Raw genomic sequence first — 14,729 nt, 5'->3', positions numbered from 1 at the left:
AATATTGATAAATTGCTTGTTCAACATCATCTGAGGGGAATTGGAGCACATACTCCATCCACTCAAGAAACACAATAGACTAGATCCCAAGTAGGCATAAGACTTGGTATGTGTGCATTCAATCTTAAGGCTCATATCATATAGACAATGGCTACAAAAAAGGGGAGATAAAACCATTGAAATGTCAAACAACAGCATGCGGAGTTGGAAGATCCAATTATCTACCTTGATCTACTTATAGTTGATGATGATAATCACAAACTACCTACTGATGTTGAGGTTACTTCAAAGAATGGCATTGGTAGTACAAATGCCAGTGGTAGTATAAATGCAACAATACGATGATGATGATGATAATATGTTTAATGATTTTTTACTAAGTTAATGATTCAAGTTCGGGTTCAAGTTCTAGTTCGAAGAACAGTACAAAAAAATCTTGAAATGGGTCGTGGATTCCTCTGGGTTTGTTTGTACAAAAACAAGTAAAAATTTTATATATATATATGCAGCCTAGAAAAATGAATTAAGATTAGAATGCTACATAGTATCACAAAATCAACAAAAACACTACAAACTTGTAATCTTCGCATCATATCTATTATCAACACCAAACTATAAAATAATTTTGAGTTCAGTTATAATTGTTTAGACTTTCAACAATTAGAACTGTATACTAAGTTTCAATCATCTAATGGATTATCTAAGTCTTCATCTTCTTCTTCTTCATCAAAGGCATTAGTTGGTTCACAAACATTGTCACTGTTATCGGGATCAACTACACCAATAACATTATTGGTTTCCAAGTTGGCCAATGCTTATTAAGTTGTTATTTTTTCATTGTACAAAGAGCTAGTTTGCTTGTAATTAGCATCCTACTTGAAAAATGTTATATAAGTAGCTTGTAACTCCCTTCACCTATTGAAGATGTTATTTAATGTTTCCAATATGATTTATCACTATACAGAACTTCCAATTATTCAGACAGTGGTCATTATCAGCAATTGGATATAAAAAATTCACTGGAAGAAATCTTGAGGGCTAGTTTAATTTGATGTAATAAATATTTGTAACTTCAGCAAATTTTGTTTTGAAATGTTAAAATCTTTATTCAAATCCTGTAATTATTGTTTTCTGCACTAAATTATAGAATGTTCCCGATGGAACTGTACCTGGTTCACACTTGGTCTACCTGGGTCTGCCCTGGTTTGACCTAGGTTCAAACTGGAGGAACCAACTTGCTTGGATTTGAACCCAAGTGGAACCCAAAAGGGAACCAGGACCAGGACCAAGAACCAATTCGAAATTTGCCTGGTTCAAAGGGCTAAGGGGAGAACTGGGCAACTGATATTTGATCAATGATTGCAAATTGGTCATGTTAACATTATTATTTTTAAATTGAAACATTGATACAATGGTGTATTTTTAAAAAACATTATGCCATTTGTACTAAAAAGATAATGCATAGGGTGGTGTATTTTGCTATGTTGCTTTAATATTAGCATTCTGATGTATGAATGTTTTAATCCTGAATTTGAAACCCAAATCCAAAATGGCAAACTTCGATTATTTAGAAAATAGTTAAAATTAATCTCTCAAATTATTACACTGAATTTAGAATTTCAATATTTATCAAAGATTATAAACTAGATTATGTCTATCATACTAAGTTAACAAATCAATACATATACAGACTAATTTCAGGAACAAAGCGTACCAGATTCAGATTCTTACTTTAATCGTTCATGGGTTCAATTAGAGTACACAATGACTGTTTGAAACGTTTTAAAGATTTTCCTCTCAAATCTGACGGAATCCAATGACTCAATAGAGATATTCATGATAATGTTCCTCATCATTCAGGGACAGCTTTGAGAGAGGTTTCATAGTTGTCATCATGTTCTCTCTATTTCAGGGAGGTATTTTTTTAATTATGTCTTTTCTCTTTTTCTCCCTTTTTAGGGACTCTTTTGTTCTTGTGATGAAAGATGTTGTTACATTTTGTCCTCCCTTAATTGCACTTAAAGTGGTGTGATGGTTTTAACCAGGTTTGTCACTTAACCAATTCCCCTTTAGTTCATTTTCACACCCAGTTAATTAAAATTATAATGATATCCATTTTTTGTGCCCCAAATCATACAATTAAAATACTTGTCATATTCTTATTTTGTTGTATGTTTTACCTTTGGCCACAATTAATTAAATTAATTTTTTAATTAAGTTGTCAAAATGGATGAAATATTTATATGGTGACTTAATACTTATGAATTTAATAGAAAGTAAAATAATAATTAAAAAATCACTTTTAAAATATTTCCCTCAAAGTTTACTTTAAAAATTAAAAGAGGGAACATGTGGAGACAAAGGAATGGAATGTCGAGAGACAGGCAGCTGGAAGATTGAACATCTCCTGGTGCAGGCTTTAAGAGCTGAAGGAGAGGCAAGTTCTTCTAAAGTTCTGGGTGATGCATCATATTCCCATGCGATTTTATAATGTTCTGGCATTGTATTTAAAGAGGAAATATTTGAAGAGGAATTAGTCCTATTGGGTCGAAAAGACACTGATATTTCCCGTTAAGACATATGTCTGGTTCAATTAAGGAAATGGTTGTATTTGTGAAATTTTTCACAACCAAACGCTATGCTTTTGTTCTGGCCAGGATATTTAAGGAACGTCACCTTCATTTGCCATGAAGACTGGAGTTTGTGGTATTAGATAAAGAATCTGAATGTATTTCTTTGTGAATCATATGGGTTTCTTGAATGTCTAAATCCTCCAAAGGTTGGATGAATTACTTTCAACAATATCATTATAGGAGTGCTTGTTTTCTCTGGTCAGGGTCTTCTTCACTCTCATGGTTGTTGCCTATTCTTAGCGGAGGTTCTTTCCAACTCCAAACAACAGAGGCTAAGCTGGTATCAAGACTCAATTGTAACAGAGCTTGTGGAGTACTGCTGGATTTCTTCCTTATTGCCGTATTTTTTATAGCTGGGTGATGAAGGTAGGGAGTAGTTGGAAAAGGTGAGTACTTCCTTAAAGTCCATGTGCACTTCTTTGGCTGCAACAAACAAGGAATATGTGGCAACCATTGTAATGCATTGAAATGCTTTTATAACAATTAATTGTTGAAGGAGTGTAGCTGCGAGATATATCATACTGCCGGTTCTTATTCTTCCATGGTCTTTGTCTTGCATGGATTGAGAAATGCGGTTTAAGTTCATCATGTGATGACATGGCTCCTATGACCTTCTGACCTTGTATCATAATGTTGCTGGCAACATGCTTCCAAGCTCAGGTGGATGATGGCTTGGCATCAGTATCTTTGCGAGTCGGTTTCTCCATTTGCTCTTATGTCTTCTCCTCTAGATGCCGTTTTGTTATGATCGTCACAAATATTGTTTTAATAACCCTTTGCTTCTTTCATTATGGTCAATATGGTCAACAATATATGGTTGTTGTTGGTTTCTACCCTTGGTTGTCTATTCATTTATGGAGATCGTATTTACAAGCATCATCAGTTCTTGCATTATTGCAATCAATTCAGTGATACCGTTGTTACCAAGTCACCGTGAATGTTTTGTCACGGTCAGTTGATTGTGATTGTCCGTTTTCATTGAAGACAGGGATTTTGTTCAATAATGGCTAATGATTGCTCTTCTTAGAGGGATGAGCTCTTGGGTTGTTCATTGGTATAATAATCATTGAAGAGTGTCATTTTTCATGCTATGGTTATGATGTCAGAAATAGAGAGAGAGGAGAGCATTATTCAGTGTAGTTTTTTTTATTCCTTGATAGTCAGAACATAAGCGCAGAGTTTTATATATTTTGTTTGTAATCAGCCTATTTTTTGGTGTCTGTAAGATTTTTGAGGAATTAACAGTCTTATTCACTGAATGCTTTCATAGACTTCATTCATAAGCAATTATCTTTTTCTTTGATTTGACATCTGAATAAAGAGAATCTTTTCTGAGTGTGGCTGGATTTTTCTCTCGAGCACAAGGATTCCCCCAGGGTATATCTCTGCATCTTTTTGTTCTTGTGTTGTGATTAAGATATTGGCTCTCTGATTTGCTATAAGATTGGTCTGTGCAATTTGGAGAAAAGATCTGTACTCTGAAGAATTTCAGTTGGCTGCATCCAGAAATGACATATCTGATTGGAAAAGATAGTAATGTGCCTCCATTTGCTGCTGTATAAGCACACATTGTGCTTGAGTAGAGGTGGTTATCGTGTGGAAGGCATTGACTTCAGTCTGTGGCATCAGTGTAGCATCAGTACAGGTCAGAGTTGCAGCTAGAATATATTAGTGAATACTCTGGAAAATGTTAATTGTCAGTAGGAAAAATAGCTCTCTTCTTAATTAGTTGTGATTGTGATGTATATCAACTGTATTAGAATGTTCATCAAATATGTCATATTTGCCAGGTAGCTGAGCAGAACAGTAAATCTGCAAACTTTATCAGTCTGAAAGAAGACGAATTGTTTGAATTTATATATTTGTTCAATGTTATACCTTTCATCCTAAATCGATGACAGTGTACTTCTCAATGTAATCTCTGAGCAATTAAATCAACTGTATGCATAGTGTTCAATATAATTTTTCTGTTGGTTCAGTGCCTCTTTCAGAATGATCAGTCTAAATGTTTTTGTCTGTTCGTGTTGCCTATTTCAGAATGATCAGGTTAGAGTGTGAAGCATTAGATAGTGAAGAGTTGACATAACATCTACACAATAACTTTGTGCTTATAATAAGATCACAGAAATTTCATAACAAACCTCACAGACAAATTGTTTGACAATATTGAGATTCTGGGTCAGATTTTGTATGCGCTATTACATAAAAATGGATCCTTCGTCCATTTTGACACATCGGACTGCCTGCTTTGCATATATTATTGTTATTCTATCATATTGATCTTCTGGGTTTCATGCGATTGCCTCTCAGGCAGCTTGATTTTACGATGGCTACTCACATAACCAATCCAAGCAAAAAATATATGGATCTCAACTCATATTAACAATGATTTAGGCCATCTCAACTCAACACATTAGCATAACATTGAATAAACCACTATGTTCAATCTGCAATCCAATGATCTGGACAACCATACAAAGCTTCTTCCCAAATTCTGTGACCTATTACACTCAATCATTCTAAAATGGATAACACAAGTAATGGCTGCGAACAACACCTCCAATCTTTCTTGTTTAGAAATTCTGAAAGATGGTAGTTATTTTCATATTAATCATTTCTACCCAATACTATTGTGTTCCATTTATCTAATTAATGATACATTGAGCAAAATGACATCACATCATGTTATAATAGCATGAGAAAAAATGTTACCACTAAACCAGTCCAGCCACCGTGAAAAACAGTATGGTAGAAATATTATTTTTTATTAACTTGCATCCTATGGGTAAAAATAGTTAACTTAGCAACTAAGACAGTACATATGCATGTTATCAGGCAAGGAAATAAAACAGAAATATGCTCTTACAGAAATGAGTTATAATTGATTGTCAGATAAAGTTGGTTACCTTCTCCAACACTGAAATACTCTTCCTCTTTGTAGAATTTCTTGGAGTCCTCTTAGAACTCTCAGGAGTTTCACTTACATTCTTCTCGGCAGACTCTGTTACAGAAACAACTTTCTGGATCTGAAATAATTTTACAAACAAATAGTATGTGTCAATAACACATTTGCAAATATGTAAGTTAGTATTAAAAACTCTACTACAACCTGAAATGGATCTTTAAAAACATCTGTCAAACCTTTTTAGGCCGATGACCATCTTCTTGGGTTGCATGCGGAGTAGCCATCTCTTTTGAACCTTTTTTCCGGAGTGAAATTGCCTCTTCTGACTTTGCTGGGGTAAAATTATTTACATCCAGTTTCCTCTTTGAACGCTTCGACCTTGTATCTGAATCTTTGCTTATTTCTGAATTATCAGCAGTGTTTGGCAATGAAGATGGTGCCATTTCTCCTGTTGCTACACTTTCCAACGCCTTTTCTGTTACTCCTACTGGCAAACCCTGAGACTTCGACTCCTCTTTGACAGATGATTTTTTGCCAGCACTTCTCAAGCGCCCTCGTTTAACTCGAGATGACTCTGTGCCAGTGTCATCATCCTCTGGCACATGTTTCTCATTAGGGGGGGCTAATCCTGCTGTCTCCTTGCTTGATCTAGTTGGAGAGGCCACTGCTACTGCCTCCTTCGTAGACCCTGTTCGAGATGGCGAACTGATACGATCCTTTGCCGCACGAGCTGGAGAAGTCAAACCTTCTGTGTCCTTGTTTGACCTCGGTGGGGAAATTGAACTGTCCACCATCTTAGTTGATTCCACTGGAGACGTCAAGCTTGCTGTCTCTTTATTGAGCAGGGCCGGACATGCCACACCCACTGCCTCCTTACTAGATTGGCCAGGAGAAGACATGATAACTGCCTCCTTATTAGATTGTGTTGGAGAACTTGCAACATTGTCCTCAATTGGTTGAGCTTCTGAAGTGGGCAAGCCTACCGTTTCTTTATGTGCTTGCTCTGTGGATGACACACCGACAGGGTCCTCGTGCAGTTGATCTAGCACAGAATCTGCCATGTTCTCATTCGGTTGATCTGTTGATGCCAAATCTCCTAATTCAACCATAGATTGGGCTGTTGATTTGAATTCACCTGTTTCCTTTGTGTCTCGGGTGATGGAAGTCAAGTTCTTGTTATTTTTATCTGAACGCCCTCTTTTCCTCTTTGATGAGGGCAAGGATTGACTGTCACTTGCAACAACACTTTCATCAGAAACCTTAGTTATCTCAGGCAAAATTTCTGATTTTCTACCTTTCCTCCCCTCCTTGACCTCAACAGTAGGCTTGCTTGATTCCAAAGCCTTGGAATCCAATGATTTATCAGGTTCAACTTTTATTGTGCCTGTTGGTCTTCGAGACGGAACACTTCTACGACCCTTACTAGCCTTATTTGTTGCTGGCGAAGGTCTATCATGCGACACATTTTCCTTTCCTTCATCTTTGACGCTCTTTTCACTTATTTTTAGAGGAGCTTCCTTATGGCCATTCTCATCGCCTGAAGATTTATGCTTAGCTTCACTCTTCCGCAAATCCTCATCATCAGCAAACTGAAACATTAAAAAATTTATAATGTGAGGAGCCCTTACATTGCACACTAAGGGATTTACATACTTTTAATAAAGTACACAACATTCTGCATTCCAACAAAGGACAGTCGAAACTCCAGGTTTTCCAATCTCATTCATAAAAAAAAAATTAAAATTAAAACTTGAAATTATTACCTTCGCAACAGGGTCTATGTTTGTTGTTTGGGTATTTGATGGTGAATCATTACCCACAACTGATGCAATCACATGAGCTCCATCTACCTGAAGTGAATACAACATATAACATTATCAATAAAAAGATTTTTTTTAAAGGAATCAAGAAAAAAATAATGACAATATAAAGTTAAAAACAAGTATGTTTAACATTCTACTGAATATGTGAAGGTCATTCATCATTCTCAAATAAACTACCAAATATATCTGGTCATGCAATAGGTTTAATAATCATTTAAGTTATTTTGCTGGCAAAAATGACAAAACTATCCTTGTACATGTGGATCGATATTTAGATACGTATACAATATCTATGTATAACATACCACAAGCATATTGGCTGTCATTTATTCACTTGAAGAGATATGCAGCAAATTCAACACACCACAGGCAGATCACAAACATGATCATGACCCACATATTCCTCCAATTATATAAGCTTGTACCGCACATTATAGAGGTCAAAAGATAATCAAATACTCACTAAGTCACACTTCTAACATTTTTGCATTCAACAAATCTCCCAGTGTAAAGACCCACTCCCTTCACCCTCTGAGAATTTCCAGTGGGGCCCCCTGTACTTTGTATGCCTTTGAACAGCATGCAGCTCTATTCTAAGGCACCCAGCAATCCCACAAAGAAAACAACAAACTACGAGCAACTGTCAGTTAATAAATTAAATCTAAATATAGATTGCACATCCCTCGTTGATAAATAAAACTAAGGTTTTGTCCCTGCGTATCCTACATTATTAACATTAATGAAAAGGGAGACTCAAAATAATTATGATAATTGGTAATTTAAAAAATCCATTGTATTAACAAAACATTAAATGAAGAACAAATTGGCAATTTAAAGTGTTACAGTCCACAAAAGCATAATGATAATCAATTAAAATACAAAGTTCTTTGTGAACAATAACCATTTTTTTAATTAAGAATTCAGTATAAAATATAATATGATATCGGGATTGTTTTAGAAAAAATCACAGATCAGTTGATTCAGAGAAAATACACAATGTTAGTTTCCCTCTACAATGGAACTTGAAAACTTGACGAAAATATCTCACACAGTTTTATTGTATCTCCAATTTAGATGCGACATCTAACACAACTATCATAGTTTGCAAACTCAGAAAGTAGTAACCAAACAAGTTTTCCACCAAGAAACATTTGAAGCTCGTGACATTTTGTAGTTTTTTTCCATACAGGCTTAGCCACCAAAAACATTGCAGACCCTAGATAAAATCCAGTATGAAATGATTGTCAAGTGACTAAAACAAGTTCTTAATGATTGGTTTATATGAAAAATAGCATGCCTAATGAGATTCTCGCGCCCTCAAAGGCCTTAAGGCTTAAATTGGACCTCATGACAGAGACTCCAAGGCTCCAACATTCAACCCTGCCCAGGATTGCAACAGCATAAGTGCTTCATACAATGCCCATGACTACCATTCAGATTTTTAAAAACATAAACAAAAATTATATTGGCAGCACCATACGGAGAAGCAGAGTTGTTACCTTCATTTGAAAGTAACCTGCAAAAGCAGCATTTTTTGCCCCACTATTATAAATTTTTCAGAATTTTAGACTCCCAGTTATATGCCAAGTGACTACCATTTATACTTTACCAAGTGAATGCCAAGTGAATATCATTTGTACTTTACCAAGTCAATCCCAAGTAGGAGGAATGCTACAGGGATCAGAATAAACTGTGCACTCTAAGTTGAGTTTTTGTTTAGTATTTTGTTTACCTAGGCAATATTTTTACAGGTTTGTGTTCAGTCCAAGTGTGAGCCAAATTTTAACTGGTGAATTTTAACTGGTGAATTTTTCTTGTAGTGTGAGTCCAGAAATTCCGACTGGGGACTTTTTCTTGTGTCCTAGTCTTCGAACTCTGAAAACTATATCTTTTCCCAGGTGTAACTGCTTTTTAAACTACAGATTTTTCAAGTTTACCAAGCATAGGAATGTAAAAATAACAACTTCATTGCTATTACTTCCAAAGATTCACAACTAGCATCGCATGAGTATTATGAAAATCCACCACTTGCTCAACTCATGCAGTAATGACTTTTTCATGCTCCACTCCACGTCTATACACATCTCAAGTACATATAATAATGATGTTATTTGGTATGATTATTTCTTCAATTAAACCACTTCACACACAAGGTTTCTTCAATTAGACAACTTGACACAAAGAGGCCATGTAAAATACATGGGATTTTCTTTTCGTTTTTTATATGTGGTTTATTCTACTTATACTTCACCCTGCAAAAATTAGAATCTTCATCAACAATAAAAAGCAAAATTTAGCAAGCATGGAAAACAAAAGCTCAAGATCTTGTATTCTAATACTTTTGACTAAAATTGGAACAGAAATCTATAGGTCTATCTCAATCATTACAAAAATTACACTTGAACTGTAACTTTGTGAGGGGTGATGCCAAAAGCAAGGAAAATCCAACCCAAATATAAACAGATTTCTCTTCGTCCTGGAAAAGGTATAACAAACAGGAATTCACCGATATAACGAATTCATTTCTTCCACTTGTACCCCTGCTCTTATTATCACCAAGACCGTATACAAGCATTTACAAACAATTTCACATCAGAGCTGTAGAATGAGAGCCTGAGAAGCTGCACCTTTGATACATATTTTAACATTCCATTTCTGTCATATTAGAAATGATCATATTGGTGACATTTAAAATATCTCCTCCAATAGCATTACACGAGGAAATGATTACATGCATTGCATTCCAGCATTAAAGAAAACATGTCCTTGGAACCTAACATTTGAAATTATTAGTATCTGAATTTTGATAAGACTTTTATGTTCTATGTCCCTTCAACAGAAACAATGTTTGAGCTACCTTCATTTCAGTTTCTACAATTTTTTTATGGGAAGTGCATTTGACTCGAGCTATGAACCAATGAGGCCAAAAACTAGGGGACCTTATCCCCAAACTTAACAATCCAGACTCACAGGCATGGAAGCTTGTCAGTGTCCCCAAGCCTAAAGCAGTGAAAAAACCTGTGTGGATCAGATAAGAACCACCAGTCATGAAAGACTCGCATGGGTCCCCACACAAAGTCTGCAAGTAGCACCTACCAAGGAGAATCTGGATCTGTGAACAGTACACAGCCTGCATTGTCCAGCACAAGGCCCACGAGTACTCCATCCCGGTAAGTCCTTAAACTCCTCTACAACACCATCCTCCACAAATCCTCACACAACCACCACCTCCAAATTCCTCCACGACCCCTGGCAGAACCACCAATGTCATACTATCCATCAATCTCCTAATCATCTACCAAGCTGGGCCAAACCCGCATTAAAAATTGTATGGGCCAGCCAGCGATTTGAACCTTGGTTGCACCACAGAACTAATTCACCACTACGCAAAATAATCCCCTATAGTTTTTACAATTCAATATCATATTGAACATACATATTTATTATTTATCCATTCTGACCACCTAACATTTTAACATTTTTGTTAATGCTAATAGATAACCGCAAACAATGAAATATCTTGTTATTGCTTCTGTATACGATTGTGTAGATTTTCATACATCAACATTTCAAATCAAACTTTTCTATCAAATTTTGTGGTCATCGCTTAAGATAAAAAAGCATCCAAGGCATTGTTGAGTTGGAGTTGGCTTGGAATAATATACTATGAGTTGAAAATGAGGATTGTGTTTAAATATAATTGACTTAAATAACAAATAATCCTCAAATTTAGATTGTTAAAAAAACTAGTTAGAGAAAAAATATCCAAGTCCCATGGATTTGAACAACAAATACAACGTGCAATTGCAAAAGATATATGCTAATGCAAGGGATGGTAATTGTGATTCTAGCAAGATTACAAAATAAATAAAGGTATATCTTGAATTAATAATATTAAATTATTTGATTTTGAACGTGAAAATAATTGTCATCCAGCCAAATCAATTTCACGAGAATATTATACAAAAGGCAAAACTATTGTATACTGTGTACAACAAAAAATAATTTAAAAAGTGGGCACCACATTTAAAAAGCAAAACAATACTAATAAAAGTTCAAGTCAGAAAAACGTAAATATTAATAAATTAAAAATTAAAAAGACCATCGTATGCTACTATATGACCCCCGATTCAGTGATTAAATAATAATTAATTAAGAGCTCCTTACTTCACCATGGTAGGAAAGAAAAATAATAAAACCTCATACTTTTCAAATTATATCATACAAGCCATATAAGACTTCATGGTACACTGTCCAAGTGACAAGCACATGATTCTGTCATACATATCATTTTTTGCATGTCGTATGACCTTGATGTTTTGTTGTATCTACCATGCAACAGCAGTTTTTAACGATGTAACTTCACACCATTGGTGTACCCTATGTCATAAGGTTCAAGTTTGATTTTGTGTTTGTTAATGTTAGTTTAGTCTCAGTCAGATAATATGCACTGAAGATATTAGTATATATATTAAATACTTTTGATATATATGAGATATATACTTAATTCATTTTATGCATACAAATATATATATATATATATAGAAAATCTTTCTCTTAATCATGACAATAGGCAAAAATCATTGATAACTAATGAGAGTTAAAGAGGCATGTCTTGTAGAGACATGCCTCTTGAAATCATATACACATGCTTTGAGAAGTTAACTTGAAACACACATAAAAATTTACGAGTGTTATTACAAGTTACAGATTAGATAAATTGATCCTATTTTTTTAACATGGTATCAGAGCCAAGTTGAAGATCTGCTGCATTCGAACAGGGTATGTTGAGGAACTAACCATGGCCAGGATAGCGCTAAAATGCCCAAAATTAAAAAATTTGATTCTGCTTGGAAAAATAAATATTACTCCAGCAACTTAAAAGTCAGACCATTGTAGTAAGAAACAAACTTGTTTGCGAATGGATCAGTCAATGCTGCATAGAATAATACCGAGGGCTTCAAAAGTTTGTGTGATTCCAGATTAATGTCTACCACGTGAACTGTGTGAATTATTGCACTGAGATGGAAAACCTTTGTATAACATTCTTGTCTATGAGAGATAAGTTCGAGGTGAAAACCTTGTTCTCTGATATGTTTTGTGGTGGATGTCACAACAACACCACATGACAGTATCCGTGGCGACTTCATGTGGACTTTTGATGTCATGCATGTATGAGCCTGCCCCCTGTATACGTCATAAGGAAGTGATGACTTCTAAATGATTATCACTTGTATTTGCAGAAGTTATTGGGAGGTGACAATCTTAGAATAACTTAAATCATGATATACATTTTATGTAAATGTTGAAATAAATCATGAAAGGTTTTATCTTGTAAATCAACAACTAAGTATTGGATGTCATTAAATTGACAGTCTATAAGGTGTTTGTATAGATATATGATAGGTATTTGGTGAATATCTTGCCTTGATGTTCTGATAGGCCATTACCGTATTGAGTACTTCGTGGATATCAATTATTGATGTTCTGATAGGCCATTACTCGATCATTGGTGAATATCATATGTTGATATTCAGATAGGTCAATGCTCATGTAACCTAATATGATAGCAAACCAGTACTTGGTGAATATCATGTGTTAATATCCTTATAGGCCAATACTTCTATGATATCATATAATGGAAATCTTCTGATCAAAGATTTCCTTGATGTGTCATTCCTAAATATTGCAAATGGAGTAATATTTGCCTATATGTTTATCCTCCCTAACAAAAAGGGAGTGATAATGTTAATGTAGTTTCAGTCAGATAAAATGCACTCAAGATGTTAGTATATAAATTAAATACTTTGTATATATATGAGATATATACTTAATTCATTTAATGTGTGTGTGTGTGTGTATAATCTTTCTCTTAATCATGACAATAAGCAAATGTTATTGATAACTAATGAGAGTTAAAGACACATGTCTCTACAAGACATGCCTCTTGCATTCATATACACGTGCTTTGAGAAAGTAACTTCAAACACACATAAAAGTTTACAAGTGTTATAACAAGTTACAGATAAATCGATCCTGTTTTGTTAACAGTGTTCAACAAAAATATAATTTGAGCAAGTCTGGGCAGGGCATAACATTCCAAAAACAACATTGTTATTATATTCGTCTTATATAATTTTTATTTTAACATAGAAATTAAATCCATAATTAAATACGTTATGTTAAATTTCAACTTTATGTAAGTATATTAAAAATATATATTCATATGATAAGATTTTAAAACTTAATTTAGATATTACTAATACATGGTAATGAATATATTAGATTTTCTAATATAAATATATTTTATATTAAACATAATTTGATCAACATCAGTATCATGGCTGTATCAGTTTAAGGATATCCAGCATATGAAAAACCATGTAGTATCTCTTGTGCAGGATAAGATTTTACGGGATACAAATAGATTAGCATACATCATAATATACTACTTTGCTCAAGTGTCAGTAGTAATCCTGTCAAAACAAAGATGTCCACCTCGTTGGGGGACCAATTTAAGGACTTCGCCATTCTGAACAAAAATTCTAATATAAATATATTTTAGTTTAAATATTTAATATATTTAAATTTTATATATTTAAAAAAATGCAACTTTAATAAAAAATCTAATGATTTAGAACATAATAAAAATAGTAATTTTTTATATACTAAATATTATAATTTAAATCATATTTTAACTTCAATATATATGTGAAAAACAAATCTAGCAGATTTAATAACAAGACATTAAATCTTTATTTTAAATCAAATTTAAAACAAAACAAAACTTAAAATATAAATCTAACTATTTAAAACTAAAAGATAAGCTACATTTGTAGAACCTATCACGATAAATTAAATATTTAAAGAGGAGCCGAAACTTTTATCTTTTAATCTGCAACCCTTTATGCCTATCAAACTAGAATGTTTTCACAGGCTGAAGTATGAGCTTCTATGCGCGATATTATCAGTTACATCCGCTCTCCATGTAAAAGGGCTATTTCTTTGTGATGGACGGTGTATACACTCATTCGTGTTTTTCAATATTGAAAACGCTGATAAAATATTCACAGCCGAACACGTTCACACTGCTTGACCTGAAAAAGCCCTGAAAACATGCTTTTTTATATTTTTATTTAAATAAATTGTACCTTTCATCCATTAAAATTTCGGACAAATTTTAAAGATTTTTAGTAGAGTTTTGACCATATTCCAAACTTCATAGCTGAAATTAGGCAATCCCCATGACACAGGTTGTACATGCGTCTACCATACTATTAGTCGGAAAAATCCCTGTACACATCCCAATTCTTTTGTCCACCATAAAATCTAACCAAAATTATTTTCACTATTCAAACTCTACATGCA

General features: G+C 34.1%; 1 protein-coding gene across 1 annotated transcript in view; it reads right to left on the bottom strand.

Annotated features, from left to right (window-relative positions):
- LOC149534344 (uncharacterized) overlaps positions 1–14,729 on the bottom strand; it is a 59,980-nt gene that overhangs the window by 25,453 nt on the left and 19,798 nt on the right. The window contains exons 6-8 of the mRNA XM_089804703.1: positions 7,302–7,388; positions 5,775–7,127; positions 5,540–5,659 (exon numbers count right to left, since the gene is read on the bottom strand). Of these exons, the coding sequence (XP_089660829.1) occupies positions 5,540–5,659; positions 5,775–7,127; positions 7,302–7,388 (1,560 nt within the window). The remainder of the gene's footprint in view (positions 1–5,539; positions 5,660–5,774; positions 7,128–7,301; positions 7,389–14,729) is intronic.

Source organism: Cupressus sempervirens, chromosome 10 (genome assembly GCF_028749045.1).
Source record: "Cupressus sempervirens isolate cs-2001-9-10 chromosome 10, ASM2874904v1, whole genome shotgun sequence".
In the NCBI taxonomy this organism is placed as follows: Eukaryota; Viridiplantae; Streptophyta; class Pinopsida; order Cupressales; family Cupressaceae; genus Cupressus; species Cupressus sempervirens.
Note: the sequence above shows the minus strand (reverse complement) of the source record. Positions and strands in the feature narration are given on the sequence as shown.